Source organism: Amphibalanus amphitrite, unplaced genomic scaffold (genome assembly GCF_019059575.1).
Source record: "Amphibalanus amphitrite isolate SeventyFive unplaced genomic scaffold, NRLGWU_Aamphi_draft 001882F_arrow, whole genome shotgun sequence".
In the NCBI taxonomy this organism is placed as follows: Eukaryota; Metazoa; Arthropoda; class Thecostraca; order Balanomorpha; family Balanidae; genus Amphibalanus; species Amphibalanus amphitrite.
The window spans coordinates 82715-97565 of record NW_024883375.1 but is presented as its reverse complement, the minus strand read 5'-3'; the positions used below and the strand labels follow the sequence as shown (position 1 = coordinate 97565).

At 52.5% G+C, this 14851-nt stretch overlaps 1 protein-coding gene across 1 annotated transcript; it reads right to left on the bottom strand.

Moving 5' to 3' along the window:
* Positions 1 to 6588: 6588 nt before the first annotated feature.
* Positions 6589 to 8489, bottom strand: LOC122375610 (ubiquitin carboxyl-terminal hydrolase 37-like). Its single transcript, XM_043355117.1, has one exon. It carries the CDS (start codon positions 8487 to 8489, stop codon positions 6702 to 6704), a length of 1788 nt encoding a protein of 595 aa, XP_043211052.1. The 3' UTR covers positions 6589 to 6701.
* Positions 8490 to 14851: the final 6362 nt, after the last annotated feature.

Below are 14851 nucleotides of genomic sequence, written 5' to 3'. Positions count from 1 at the left end.
ACCAGTCGAACATACTCTGGAGAGCGGTCTCGAGTTGTGTCACCAGCTGAGGCAAGTCTTGTTTCTTGCCCGTGATCCAGATCTGGGTGTCGTCTGCGAACTGCACTACCTTTACAGGCGGCGGCACATGCAGACAGAGGTCGTTGGAAAACACACACCACAGTATACAACTTAACGAACCTCCCTGGTACACACCGACTGCATTCTGTTTCACGGCTGATTTGATCTCGTGTCCTTCATGATTCACCGTCTGCACGTGCTGTGTGTGACCGTTTAAATAGTCCGTGAACCAAAAAGGGTCAACGCCATATAGAAGTAGTTTGTCGATCAGCCTGTCATGCGGCACCATGTCAAAGCACTTTGAGAGGTCGACCATCGCCCAGAGGGCGATTTCACCGCTGTCCATCGCTCGCAGGATGTCGTCGGTCACTACGTGAAGTGCCGTCTCGCAGGAGTGACTCTTCCGATAGCCGTGCTGCGTCTCGCCGAGCAGATGGTGCCTCTCCATGTACTCGGCGAGCTGGAGCTGGACGGCCCTCTCGGTGATTTTGGTGATCGCCGGCAGCATGGAGATAGGCCGCGTGCTAGATGGGTCGGATGAGATTAGCTTCCCCTTGGGGATCGGTGTTATGGTAGCGTGTTTCCACGATGCAGGGACCGTGCCCGTCTCGAGGCTCGCGTTAACCAGGTCCAGCACAATGTGTCCAAAGCCGTCGAAGAAGGTCTGAATCGTCTTCACGCTGAGTCCGTCGGGGCCCTCGAAGCTGGACGGCTTCATCCCCTGGATTATCCCCCACAGTGCCTCCATGGTCACCGGCTGGACTCGGAGTCCTCCAGTACAGACCCGCGGTAGACGGACGTGGACGGGACGTGACGGTGCGAGAACGGTGGCGGCCAGTCGTGGGGCCACGGACACGTAGAAGTCATTGAGAGCGTCAGCAGTGATGCCCTCGAGCGTCGAGTGCTTCTTGTTTGAGCCGATGATCGGTCGGAGAACTCTCCATAAGCTGCCTGGGCCGGCCCTGGTCAGCTGCTCCTGGAGATGACGCCGGCAGTCTGCACGGATGGCAGCGCGCGCCGACCGGTTTATCTCCTTGTAGTCCTGGCGGTCGCCTGAGAGAGCGTCTCGACGGATCGCCAGCAGATGGCGCGTGTGCTCAGAAGTAGGTGGCGCTCGAGTCGGTCGCCGCAGGAGTCGTCTTGAAGGCGCGACTGAGTCGAGCAGTGGTGTGAAGATTTGCAGGAATGCTGTCCACTTCATGTCCGGACCGGCTGCAGTATACACCGGCGCCCAGTCGGTGTTCACCAGCTGGTTGTTGAAGCCGGCCTTGTCGACCCGTGCCAGAGACCTGCACTGGGTCACTGGACCGGCCGATCGTCTGAAACCAGTGAGCCGCAGCGCGAGGCGAGTTATGTCATGGGGCGTGCCGTAATGACATCTCGTCACCCCGGCTCGAGTGACGAGCTCGCTCCGGTTGGTGGCCAGGATGTCCAGTAGACTGCCGGCTGGTCGGTAGGTCGGCTGGCGGGTGTTACAGCATTGCATGCCGTGCTGGGACAGCAGGTCACTGAGCCGCTTGCCTGAGGAATTCTGCCCAGGCCTGAGGAGGCAACAGTTCATATCTCCTCCGATGATTATTGTCAAGTCAGGGTAGGCAGCGATCATGTGTTGCAACTGCGCCTCGAAGTCGTCCAGATCGGCGGTGACTTGGTGAACAGTGTTCTTCGGTACTCGGTAGGCAGCACCGACTAACAGTCGCCGGTGTTTTCCTACTCGAATCACTGTCCACATCATTTCTAGGTTCGAGTTGGGTACGTGAGTCACTGGCGTTGGCAACATCTGGGTCTCGAACGACTCACGGACGCATATTGCCACACCGCCATGGCCGCTGGCCAGTCGACCACGACGTGGTCGGTCCTTCCGAACGAGTTTGTAGCCGCTGTTAAGAAGTCGGTCAGGTGTATTGGCCGACAGCCAGCTTTCACTCAGGATGAGTATATCGAACGAGTATCGAACGAGTATCGCAGGGAGTTCCGCTACGACCCATCGTGTCGAGCATAGGCAGTGTGACGTACGCGCTGTCGAAACACCTAGCAGGCATCCTATCTCCTCTTGTGGGCAGGTCCGAACAACATGTTAAGGACACGGTGGGTTTCAAAGAGAGTTTACGTGGGGTAACGCTCAGCGACGATGAAACCATGGTGTCTTTTGACGTAAAAGCGCTATTCACGTCGGTACCGACAGAGGCAGCATGTGACGTAGCACGCCAGAGACTCGAAGAAGAGTTTTTGGACGAGGAGAGCAGGGTAAGGGCGGAAACAGCACTAGAGGTCGAGGACATCATTTAACCCGCGCCCTGCTGGGGGGGGGGGGGTGTTTGAACACCCGGGGGGGGGGTGTTTGAACACCCCCCTTGTGGTTTTTCGCGAATATCTCAAAAACGGCGGCGCGGAGCGCCGCCGTTTTTGGTATACCTTATCATACATCAATTCTACACATGTTGTGAAAATTTCAGACCAAGGTCATTCAAGGTCAGGTCACCAGGTCACTTGAAGTGACCTCACCTCATAAAAAGTTTCAATGTATGTCATAGCTACACCGAGTGACCGATCGCTTTGAAACTTTCAGCGATTGATAAGAGTAACAGTATCTATAAAATGTATATCTCGGAATTTTGATATCGGTGACCTAAGGTCAGGTCAATTTTGCGACCTCCCCATTATAAGTCAATGGGAGAAAATTGAAATGCGCCTCTTTTGGACGAAAGACATTATAAACACTCCCAAACACTGAAATACAAGTGGTTTAGACACACTGAACATGAAAATGGTGTCCGTGACCCTTGTTTATGCCCTGAGGTCATCTTAGGTCACGAATTGTATCTAACAGTTTTTCGCAAATAACTTTTGATAGAGGCATGCTAGAGCGATGAAAACGCCTTAGATGTGTTCAGCTCGACGATACGGATTGACTGATATGCAACATGACCCTTTCCGGTCAGGTCATGACCTTGACCTGAGGTCAAATTTTCAAGTTGACCTTTCAAGGTCAAGTTATAGTTCATTCGATGCGTCTTGACGAGAGGAACACGATGCCGGTAAAAGTAAGCTCGTACAAGGCTTGGGTCAAAAGTTATTGCCGAAAAACTGTTTCCGAAAAAATCGGGTATTTTTGCAATTTTTGCCCCCTGCAGGCAAAACCGTTGACGTTAGGTCAAATCTGAGAGAATTATTCAGAAAGGGCGTTAATAGAGCTATCGAATGCGCTTTTCCGCGGCGCTGTAGCTCTATTGGTTCCCGAGTTATGCGTTGGCTTCTTGGAAATTTTCGATATTCGACCTGGAAATCGGCGAAATTTTGCCTTCAATGACCTCTGGTGACCTGACCTTTGACCTGACCAAAAAATTGACCGAAGTGATTTCGTCATTATTTTTGACGCTCTTTCGAACGCCGCCTTCCGCGTATCGCTACGTGGCCCAGGAGCCGAGTTACAAGGGGGGGGGGTGTTCAAACACCCCCCCAGCAGGGCGTGGAAATCCAGGACCCCCAGCCGGGCGCGGGTTAACTATTACGACTTTGTCTGGGTACTACTTACTTTAGGGTTAACGGAAAGTTCTTCAAACAAAAGTGGGGCACGGCCATGGGGAGTCCAGTGAGCGTAGTGGTGGCCAACCTGTTTATGGAATCGTTCGAGTCTAGTGCGCTTCAGTCGTTCCCACACCCAGTGAAACTATGGAGACGCTACGTGGATGACACGTTCGTGATCGTAAAGAAAGACAAGGTAGGTGAACTACTCGACCACCTCAACGCTCAGCATGAGAGGATTGAGTTCACGTTCGAAGAGGAGAGGGAGGGGTCGCTACCGTTTTTGGATGTAAGGGTACATAGGCAGGGAGGGGGACCATGAAGACCGAAGTGTTCAGAAAAGCGACACACACAGACAAGTACCTTCACTTTGAGTCACACCACAGCACACAACACAAAGCATCAGTCCCACAGACACTTTTCACACGGGCATCACGGCTCACAACAACACCTGAAGACGAGGAACGCGAGACAGGGAAAATAGAACGGGCACTAGAGAAGAACAACTACCCCAAGCGATTGGTGCGACGTATTCAGAGGCCGGTAAAGAATAAAGAACGGCTTAGGATGGGGGAGGGGGAGGGTTCCGGACGGACAGCTAGGGGAGCGGAAGATGACAACCGGGCTTATGTAAGTATCCCTTACATCCAGGGGGTGACTGAACAGGTAACGCGCGTCCTTCGACCCTACGCGAAGGTCAGCACGAGACCTGCAGCCAACCTTAGTGCTAGACTCGTCAAACCTAAGGACAGGTTGGGGGTGAAGGAGAAGGCTGGGCTGGTCTATCAGTATAAGTGTCAGTGCGGAAAAATTTATGTAGGAGAAACCGGGAGAAAGCTAAGGACGAGGGAATCGGAACACAAACGAGCTATAGCAAACGGAAACCGGGATCACTCAGGGATATCTAAACATGTGCTAGAGACAGGACACTCTATCAAATGGGACGAAGTTAGAATTTTGGATTATGAAACGAACTGGGGTAAACGAAAGGTGAAGGAGGGTTTTTACATTTCCAGGGTAGAAAGACACAATAGCATTAACATCTTACCCGGGTGGGAGGTGCCTGATATGTACCGGGCACTACGTGTGTAAGGCGCTTTTCGATGAGGCTGAGTGAGCTGTCAAAAATAGGTACACTTGCTTTTGGATTGTTGAAAATTGTTTTGTTGCATAGGCGTGTGGCTATCAGAGCGAATTTATGCAAGCTTGTGCGCCTGCGAGTATGTAACGATTACGATCCTATAACGATTACCATCGATTAATGAGTCATGACCCCGATTGTGCGAACTCGATTGTTACGACCACGGATCACGATTAATGTCGAATGTTTTATTACGGATATTACGGACGATGGCGACTTAATTATGAGTGTTATTATTTGTTATCATGTATCAAACTGTTGTGCATCTATGCTTGAGACGTACCGTTACAACTTTTCCTCGTGGCGGTTTACTTTTTGGTAGACATGTTTGAAACGTATTGTCTTGTGTTCTAATGCATTTAAAAAGCAGGCTGATGAAGGAGGCAGCAGCCCCCGAAAGCTACCGATCATATACATATTACTGGTGTCGAATAATTCGTTTCTGAATATTTACCATGTCCCAGTACAACAATTCCATATTTAAAACATCGAATTACAAGTAAACATGACACAATGAACCAGAAAATGGCACCCGTGACCCCTCGTTATGTCCCTGAGGTCATCTCGGGTCACGAATGATATCTAACATATTTCGCTAATAACTTTTGATAGAGGTACGCTAGAGCGATGAAAACGCTTTAGATGTGTTCGGCTCGACGATACGGATCGACTGATATGTAACATGACCTTTTCCTGTCAGGCCATTACTTTGACCTGAGGTCCAATTTAACCCGCGCACCGACGGGGGGGGGGCGGATATCCGCCCCCCTGAGGTTTTTCGCGAATAGCGGGAAAACCGCGGCGCGTAGCGCCGCGAAATTTGGTATGACTATAACCTCATCAATTTTACACATGGTGTGCAAGTTTGAACCTCCTACCTTTTAAGGTCAGGTCACCAGGTCACTTTGAATGACCCAACCTCAAGTCACTTTTTTGCAACTTTGTCACCGTGCCAGAGCTACAGTAGATGTCGGAGGCCTTTGAAAGTCGCAGGATATTATTAGGTCATTAGTAGCTACAATTTGTTATTTCGGAATTTTGATATCGATGACCTAAGGTCAGGTCAATTTCGCGACCTCCTCATTATAAGTCAATGGGGGAAAAATCAACTCCCTGTTTTTACCACTAAAACGGGTCGGAATGGCCCCATATACCATACATGACTTCATATAAGATCAACCTTCACTACCTTGAGGTCTGTTTTGCTGTTGGGCAGCTGTGAGGTCATGTGACGTCATCAAAGGTCACCAAAGGTTTTTGGCCAATAACTCCGTACAGGAACAAGATACAGACGCGTGGATGGTCTCATTGTGTTCAGTTCGTCAAGACGCATCGAATGATATACATGATGACCTCGAGGTCACGTGACCTGAGGTCAACCTTTGACCTTGACCTTTCGAGGTCAACATATATATCATTCGATGCGGATTGACGAGAGGATCACGATGATGCCCTTAGTTTGTTCCTATCTTGACTAATTCGAAAGTTATTCGAGAAAAACTCTCTCCATATCTAGCGCCGCCATTTTGACTTTTTCGACCTCTGTGACGTCATCTTTGACCTGACCTGAAAATGACCTTAGTAAAAATTGTAGATCTTGGCCGTGCGTATCCGATGCCGTTTACCGCTTGTCGCTATCTTGCTTCGTTCTCGAGATCTCAGGGGGGGGGGGCGGTCATCCGCCCCCCCCGTCGGTGCGAAGTTGGCGCAGACCCCCGTCGGTGCGCGGGTTAAAGTTGACATTTCGAGGTCAAATTATAGTTTTTTTTAAATAGATATCTCTACTATGTATTTGGTCTCATAGTTAACATATAACACATTTTTGACTTGAACAAATAGCACGTGATATCACCATACACGATTTACATGCACGGGCGCACACACACACGGCCGCACATACACTCATACACAAGTAGGCGGTCAGGGTCGTTCCGCCGCCGGTGCCGCTCAGAACCTGTGCTCCCTGCCGCGTCCGTCACAGTGCCCCGTCAGCACCCTCCACGCTGACTACTTGGCTGCATAGGTCTTTGTGGAGGTAAAAGAAAATATAGCCGTTTCTCTGGGGTCCATTATCCAGAACGTCGGTCTCGTCAACACAGCTGACTCGGCGATCGTCATAGTGGAACCATCGGTCCCTGCCGACGCTGTATACGTCCGATTCGTAGTGTCCGGAGTGCGTGGCGCTGCCGTAGTGGCTGACGACGCTCACCAGTCGGTAGGTAAAGTCGCCGGCCAGGTCCACTGAAGAGAGAGACTGGCCGTCTTCCACGGAGTCGGCGTCCAGCACCACACGCTCGGCCTGCGCTGGCGGCGGCGGCGGCTCGGCACCGGTCGTCGGTGACGGGGGGCACGTCGGTGCCGCGACTCCGGCCGACCCCGGCGAGCCGGCGGTGGCGGTCTCTGGCAGGCCAGCGGTACCGGCCGGCACTGACGACGGTCCACGGGCGGTGGACGACGGCGACGGACCCGAGCTGGGCGCCTCAGACTCCTCGAAGTAGGAGAGGGTGCACAAGGGAGATTTTGTGCACTTCCACTCGGGAGGCCGGGTGACGTCGTCCGCGACGTGCTCGTTCAGCGAAAGGAACTTGGGAATGCCGACATATGCGCAGATTTTCTTCGAGTCCTCCCCAAGGAAGACGTACCGGTTGAGCTGGAGTATCAGCGTCCTGGGCAGCTGGCTGATTTTGGTGGTGACACGGCACTCATCGTGGCAGCAGTGCTGACAGAGCAGGTGGCGCCGGTCGGGTCGCATGCTCAGCCGCAGTGCGTCCTGCAGCGTGGGCGCCTCTGTGCCCTGGCGGCGCGGCACGCTGACAAACCAGCTAATGTCCTCTTGCCGTTTCAGCACGGTTTCATGGCAATTGGTGCACATATAACTCTCGACGATCTGGTACTGGAAGTTGTCTCGCACCGGGTTGTCGGTTGTCCGCCGCGCGTCGATCTCTTCCTTCATGGTGTCTAGCAGGCGAAGCAAGAACTCGTTGGCGTCCTGCATCTCACTCCCTTGGAACACCGGGTCGATGTCGGCGAACACGTTGCGAAGGTCATTAAGGTGGTTGGCGACTGATTTGCTGAGCGCCTTCTGGCGCAGCACCATCAGTTTGGCGACGGCGCGCAGCGTGCGGCCCTGGCCGCTCTCGTCCTGGTCCGAGATCATCTCACTCAGGAACGGACGCAGGCCCAGCAGCGACTGCAGGGTGGTGTTCTGATAGCAAGAGTTCCCGCAGTTGGGTAGGCCGATATACAGAGGGTCCTTGCCGTCCTCGTCAGAGTCGAGCGATCGCATGGCCGGGATCAGCTGCAGGCCACGACTTGCCGTCTGCGCCTTACTGCAGTGCAGTTGCGGGCTCTTGCCACCCTCTCCGGACTTGCGCGGCCATGGCGTCGGCCGCATCTGTGGACTTGCAGCGAACCGCGAGCCACCGGCGTCGGCCGAGGCACCGTAGATCCGGCGCGAGCCGACGCTGGCCACCTGCAGCCGCTTTGTGTTCTCCTTGTCAGCACGGTCCGGGCAGTTGGGTGCCCGCTCCACCGATCGCGGACGCTTGGCCTCGGACAGATGCGGCGAGTCGCCCTCTCGTCGGGAGGCATCGCTGAGCCGGCGCGGCGACGGCGACTCGTGAGGGTCCTTGTCGGTCTCATTCGAGTCAGTTGCTTGGACGACCGGAACAAGATACTGATCAACTGGTCTTTGCTTTTCTTCTTCGTGTGGTTGCTGCCGCCTGTTTCTTTCTGCGGGGTTACGAGGCTGACCTGACGACATTCTAGGCCTCTTGAGACGTGCCTCTCTTGCACCGAGGAGGCGGTGGCTAGAACGGCGGCGGCGTTTCCCCGGCTGATGGCTAGAGACACCCGTTGACGCAGCCAGGTGACTTCACGGCGATCTCCTGTTGCCTCGGTGATCCTCTTTCCGAGCTCCGAAAGGAAGGTGGAGGAATTGGAATTGAAGGATTGAATTGGAAATGGAATTGGAATTGGAATGGAATTGGAATTGAATTGGGATTGAATTGAATTGGATTGAATTGGAAAAGGAATTGAATTATAATTCATTCGATGACGAGTCTTGACGAGAGAAACACGATGCTGATAAAAATAATCTCGTGCAAGTTTTGAGTCAAAAGTTATCGCAGAAAAACCGTTTCCGCAAAGAACGTCTATTTTGACAGCTTTTGCCTCCTGCAGGCTAAACCGTTGACCTCAGGTCAAATATGCGAGAACTATTCAGAAAGACCGTTAGAAGAGCTATCGAATGCGCTTTTCCACTGTGCACTGTAGCTCTATCCATTCCTGAGTTAAGCGATGGTTTGTCGGGACTTATCGAAGTTTGACCTGCGAAGTGCCGAAATTTTACTTTCGGTGACCCCACCCCCAGCAGGGCGTGGAAGTCCAGGACCGGGACTCAGAACAAAAAAAAAAGATGTGTGCAAAAGTTATTTTTGATCACCAGAAGCGAACTCTACCGCGGGGGCCACTGGTTAAAAACAACTGAAAAGTGATATCACGGATTTTAGTAACTTCCCGGAGTCGGAGTCGAGGCATCTTGACCGACTCCGACTCCGACTCCGACTCCTGGCTGCTTGCCACGACCCCGGGCGACTCCGACTCCGACTCCGACTCCGACTCCGAAACCCTGGTTGCAAGTGTATTAACGAAGTGAATAAACGATGTATAACCTTTGGTCCTTTTATAAGTTGTCCACTGATGATATGGCAAAGGCCAAATCATGGCGCATTTCAAGAACAGTGTTAAACACTGTTCAAGTTTCCAAGCATGAAGCATAACCCTGAAATCCCTGTATTCCTGTCTTCAAACACACTATACAACTATATGCGTGCGCTTAATAACAACGCGACAGTACACTTGATTTCATGCTTCACAGCATCTTCCCGTCGCCAAACACTCGTCACAACAACATTGAGAACTTACAGACGCGAGCTACTTTGATCGAGCTTTAAACATAAAACACCTCATTCCTCAAGGTGTAATCTCCTTGAGGGATGAGGTGCTTTATGTTTAATGCGCGATCTTTAAACCTTGCTCGCGCTCGCAGGCAGCGCAGGAATTGTCGCTGCCTGCGAGCGCGAGCAAGTTACCGACGCCCCGCAGCCACCCGGTGGTCAGCAGTGTCTCCCAGCTGGCTCATGATCTCCGGACAGGCCACAGAGGATGGTGGGCAGCGCAGCAGTGACACATCTTCTCCATCTCGACGGACGGGATGAGAATCGGAGCGGTCATCAGCTCCCACGTTCGAGGCGGAAGAGGAACCGGCTACGGATGGGGCTGTCGGTACAGGCGGCGCGTCAGGAACCTGTTCCCGGTTCACAGACCTTTTACAGCGGTTTAAGTGCGCCATTTGCTCCCCACTCTGCATATTAATGAGCACGTTTGCACCTCGTCTGCCGCTAATTAGACACCTCAAACTACTTCATATTCTTAATTCAAAATACTTCAGGATCCCCCCCCCGTCAGGTGGACCCGGGGGCGCCGCAAGCCTGCCAGGGGCACCACCAGCCTATCCGGGCTGGGGCACCGCAGGCCCGCCAGGGGCACCACAGGCCTGTCAGGAGCACCATCGGTCTAGCAAGAGCACCACAGGTCTGCCAGGGGCACCATAGACCTGCTAGGGGCGCCACCAGCCTGTCAGGGGCACCATGGGCCTGTCGGAGGCACTTCAGGCTTGTCAGGGCACCACAGTTCTGTCAGGGCCCATGGGACCACCAGCGGCCTAGCAGGGCCACCACAGGCCCGCCAGGGCCCTGCGGGACCAAGTGGCCGCTGAAAAACGCTGGCCATATTTCGACTCTGATTGGCCCCACAGAGCTTGCGAGAATACCTCGCAGGCTCCGAGGAAGCCACACTCATCTTCATAAGAGCCCCACAACGTCTTCTGATGTCCCGTCGTCTGCCTATAAGAGTCCTTACCGGCCTGTGAGGGGTCAACAGTCACAGTGCGGTGCCTAAAGAGGGATGCCTCTGGGCCCTATATGTGATAAGGGCGTTTGTATACTAAAGGCTCATGCAACGCCAAAGGTCAAAAAAGGCTAAAAATGGGTCATGCTGCTCGATAGTGAACAGTGAGTTGAACTGATTTAAAAAATGTAATTTTTATCAAAATCGATCGATGACCTTTTTTAAAAATTGCACTTTGAAAAGTGTCATATTTTGCAATCGACGGCCTGATTAGGCCCACCATTAAGTGCAATGGACGTTAGGGTGTTTCATTACACTATGGTAAAATAATGTTGGTTCAAAACTCAGCCATATCGACTTTGCCCCAACTCTACCCGTAAAACTGAATCGATTGATACGCTTGAAACCCAAATTTAAGTATATTTAGGGGTCGCACACTTTTGTCACCAAAACTCGTTACACAGAGAAGGGGGCACATCTTTCCTTGGTGCGCTTGGGCAGCGCCTTCCGGTTGAGTTCCACGACTCGCAGGCCATCGTTGTTAGGGCCCTGCCGCCCTCAATAGACCGTTGCAGAGCCCTCAGATGCCATCATAGCCCCCGCAGCCTGGTTGTGTTGGGGCCCTCAGAGGCCGTCGCTGGGCCGCCTGAAGCCAAATGGGCCCTCAGACTTGAGTTGGGTCTAGGGCCGTCACGAGGGCCCTCAGAGACCGTCGTAGAGACCCTCAAAGGCCAGTGGGGCCCCTGGAGTCCTGTGGGACCCTCAGCGGTCGTCATGAGGGCCCATAGTGGTCGTTATAGGGCCCCAGGGGACAGAGTTCGTCGTGAGAGCCCACAGAGATCATCGTAAGGGCCCTCAGAGGCCGTCATAGGGGCCCTCAGAGGCCAGCGTGGCCCCTGGAGTCTCTGTGGGACCCTCAGCGGTCGTCACGAGGGCCCTTAGTGGCCGTTGTAGGGCCCCAGGGGACAAAGCCCTCAGGTGGGAGCCCTCAGAGATCGTCATAAAAGGGCCCTCTGAGGCCGTCGTGGGGGCCCTCAGATGCCGTGTGGAGCACCAAACGCGGCTCGGGACACTTCTAGCCGGTGTGGAGGCCCCGACTAGCATGGGGCGCTCCTGACCATAAATAGACATCCCGGATGATTCCACATCAGTGTTCGTTTCCCGATCGCTGGTTTTCAGGAGAAAATGTATTGGATGGTGCGACGGGCCCCTTGTATGGATTTTGGGGGTGCAAAAAAGATATGTTTGCACCCCCATGTTTTTCGATGGAGGTGCAGCTGCACCCCCTATTCCGCCGCCACTGCCTGGCTTTCTCAACCAAATCAGTTCGCAGGAAGACTACTCATGTTACCGCCAGAAACAAAATCAGAGGTGAAAAGTCGCAGAAATGTGCGACCTCTAAACATCATCAGAATGAAGTGAAATTTTACACAGAAACTTGTGAGCAGATGACATTTGAGGGGACTACATCGATATGACTCGCAATATGGCACTTTGAAAATGTGAAACACCCTAATGGACGTTTATTCAAGTTCCACCTAATGCTCGACACCCAAAGCACGTGCTCCACTGCCAAAATCAACCTGAGGTAAGTCTATCACTCTTTAAGCATCCTTGACTCCGTCAGTGGGGCCCTGACTGTCATGTGCTGCTTCTCAGGCACAGAGAACCGGGCCATTCTGGAGCCTCCGCCGCCCCTCCCGGCCGCAAAGTTACAAACTGTATACACGTCTTCGGAGACCGAGCCGTGACGTCATGCCAATGGGCGGAGCGAAAGGATGTAGCGGCGCTTGGCAGGTGACGTCAAGTGCAGGGGCGGAGCGGAAGACTCGCGGATCGTGGAGCTTACCTACTCGATGAGAAATTGTAATGTTGTGTTGAATATTTACAACTAGCTAAAACCCCTGATCTTGTTTGGGAAAATAGTTCATCCGAAAGACCAAGTTATACTTACGATAGCATAATTGGTAAACACAGTTGCCTGCAAAGTTTGAATGTCAATCAGACCGATCGTCCACCAAGCGCCTGTGGCCAAGTGGATATGATCCTCGCATATCACCTAGAGGAGCCGAGTTCGATTCTCGGGGCGGCGGGTTTTTCTCATGAGCTCCGACGTCTAATTGAACGGTTTTACGTAAGCCTATAAGTAATATAAAGCAAACCCCTCTTATTGACGAACGCGGTTGGCGGCTCACACGCATGTTGCAGGTCAGAGTGGGTGGTATGAAACGACGCGTCTCGACCGTCTCCGTGTTGTTTGCTAGGTGTGCACGCTGTCAGTGCACGGGTTTTGTGCATTTTGCCGAAAATCATTCTGGATTCTAATGAAATCGGACGTCTAAATAGGCCGACTCTGCGGCGCTCTGAACGGCAGACGGCTTAAGAGATCAACTTGAAACTTATACGCCCGTCTAGCGGCATCGATTTTGGCGAGGCACTTTTCGGATCTTAACTATGCTCCAAAATGCCGAAGATCCGAAAAGTGCCTCGCCAAAATCGATGCCGCTAGACGGGCGTATAAGTTTCAAGTTGATCTTTTAAGCCGTCTGCCGTTCAGAGCGCCGCCGAGTCGGCCATTTAGACGTCCGATTTCATTAGAATCCAGAATGATTTTCGGCGAAATACACAAAACCCGTGCACTGACAGCGTGCACACCTAGCAAACAACACGGAGACGGTCGAGACGCGTCGTTTCATACCACCCACTCTGACCTGCAACATGCGTGTGAGCCGCCAACCGCGTTCGTCAAAAAGAGGGGTTTGCTTTATATTACTTATAGGCTTACGTAAAACCGTTCAATTAGACGTCGGAGCTCATGAGAAAAACTCCCCGCCCCGAAAATCGAACTGGGCTCCTCTAGGTGATATGCGAGGATCATAGCCACTTGGCCACTGGCGCTTGGTGGACGATCGGTCTGATTGACATTCAAACTTTGCAGGCAACTGTGTTTACCAATTATGCTATCGTAAGTATCCTCATCCATGATACTCGTCGTATCACATCAATCAAACAATCAAAATCAATCACGCTGCAACCATCTATACCAATACGGCCTTGGCAACGATTGTTTACAAACAAAATCGCGCGCTCGCCGCACTGCGCCGCCCGCCACGCTGTGAAAACAGCTGGCTAACCAACTTCGCTCCGCCCCTTCTCTGACGTCATGGCCGACGTCACGCCAGCGGCTGGTGCAATATGATTGGCGCTCCGAAGGCGTGTATACAGTTTGTAAATGCGCCTCCCGGCCAACCAGCACTGGAACGGGCTGTACGCCGCGGCCGGCCCATTCCTGGCCCAGCCTCGCGGTGTCACCCCAACCGGGATGACGGGGCCCATGTATGGCTCTCATCTTGGGGCCTATCTGTGGGCCCATCCGCTGGTCCATCTGTGGCTTGCGGTGGTGCCCGAGCGCGCGGTCGCAGCTGGTAGTCAAGGCCCAGACTACTATGGCCCACTGAACCTCAGCCGCCGTTAGCTTCCGCTGTGATTGTCGCTGGTGGTTTTTATTGTTAAAAATGGTCTGGTAACATAGAAGGTTACAGGCCATGTAATTATTTTGATTGGTTCTCAGTGTTTGGCGTAGCTTAACCGTGGTAGAACACCTATCTTCCGGCGTATTGAAGCACTGGACCGCGTTGGTATCGTTCAGGTGATTGCTAGAAAATTGCTGTAAGTAAGCTCATCCATTGTTACTTCGGAAATATGGAAGGCTTCCGTATGTGAACTAAATTTGTTCCATTGATAGTTGATACACAGTTTCAGCTTCAGAGCTGTGGAATATGCTTTAATTAGTCGGTGGTTGGTGGGTTTGGAGTGACCATATGCTGGACTTGGCCATTTAGTAGCCCTTAATGCCTGGAAAGTAACTGTGCAGTGTCCATCTCGCTCTCTTACTTTGAAATCTGTCAAAACGATCATAATGATCATACCAACGGACGCAGTTCATGTTATGTCATCGTGGTCATAATTCACACACAGTCAGGTGTAATAAGTTTCGAAAGTCGCTTAAAATATTGGAAGCATAAGTTTCCGTTTGCCCCCGATTTTGAGCTCATGAATGTGTAAAACTGTTTGTGAAGTCCTTGTCGGCCAATAGAGCATAGGGTTTATGCAAACTTTTGACACAATGTGCGTGACGCCGGGAAAAACAGGGACCTGACGCCCCCGGGAGGGTGTGTGCCCCTCGCCCGGGACCATTGCGATAGCCAAGTTGCA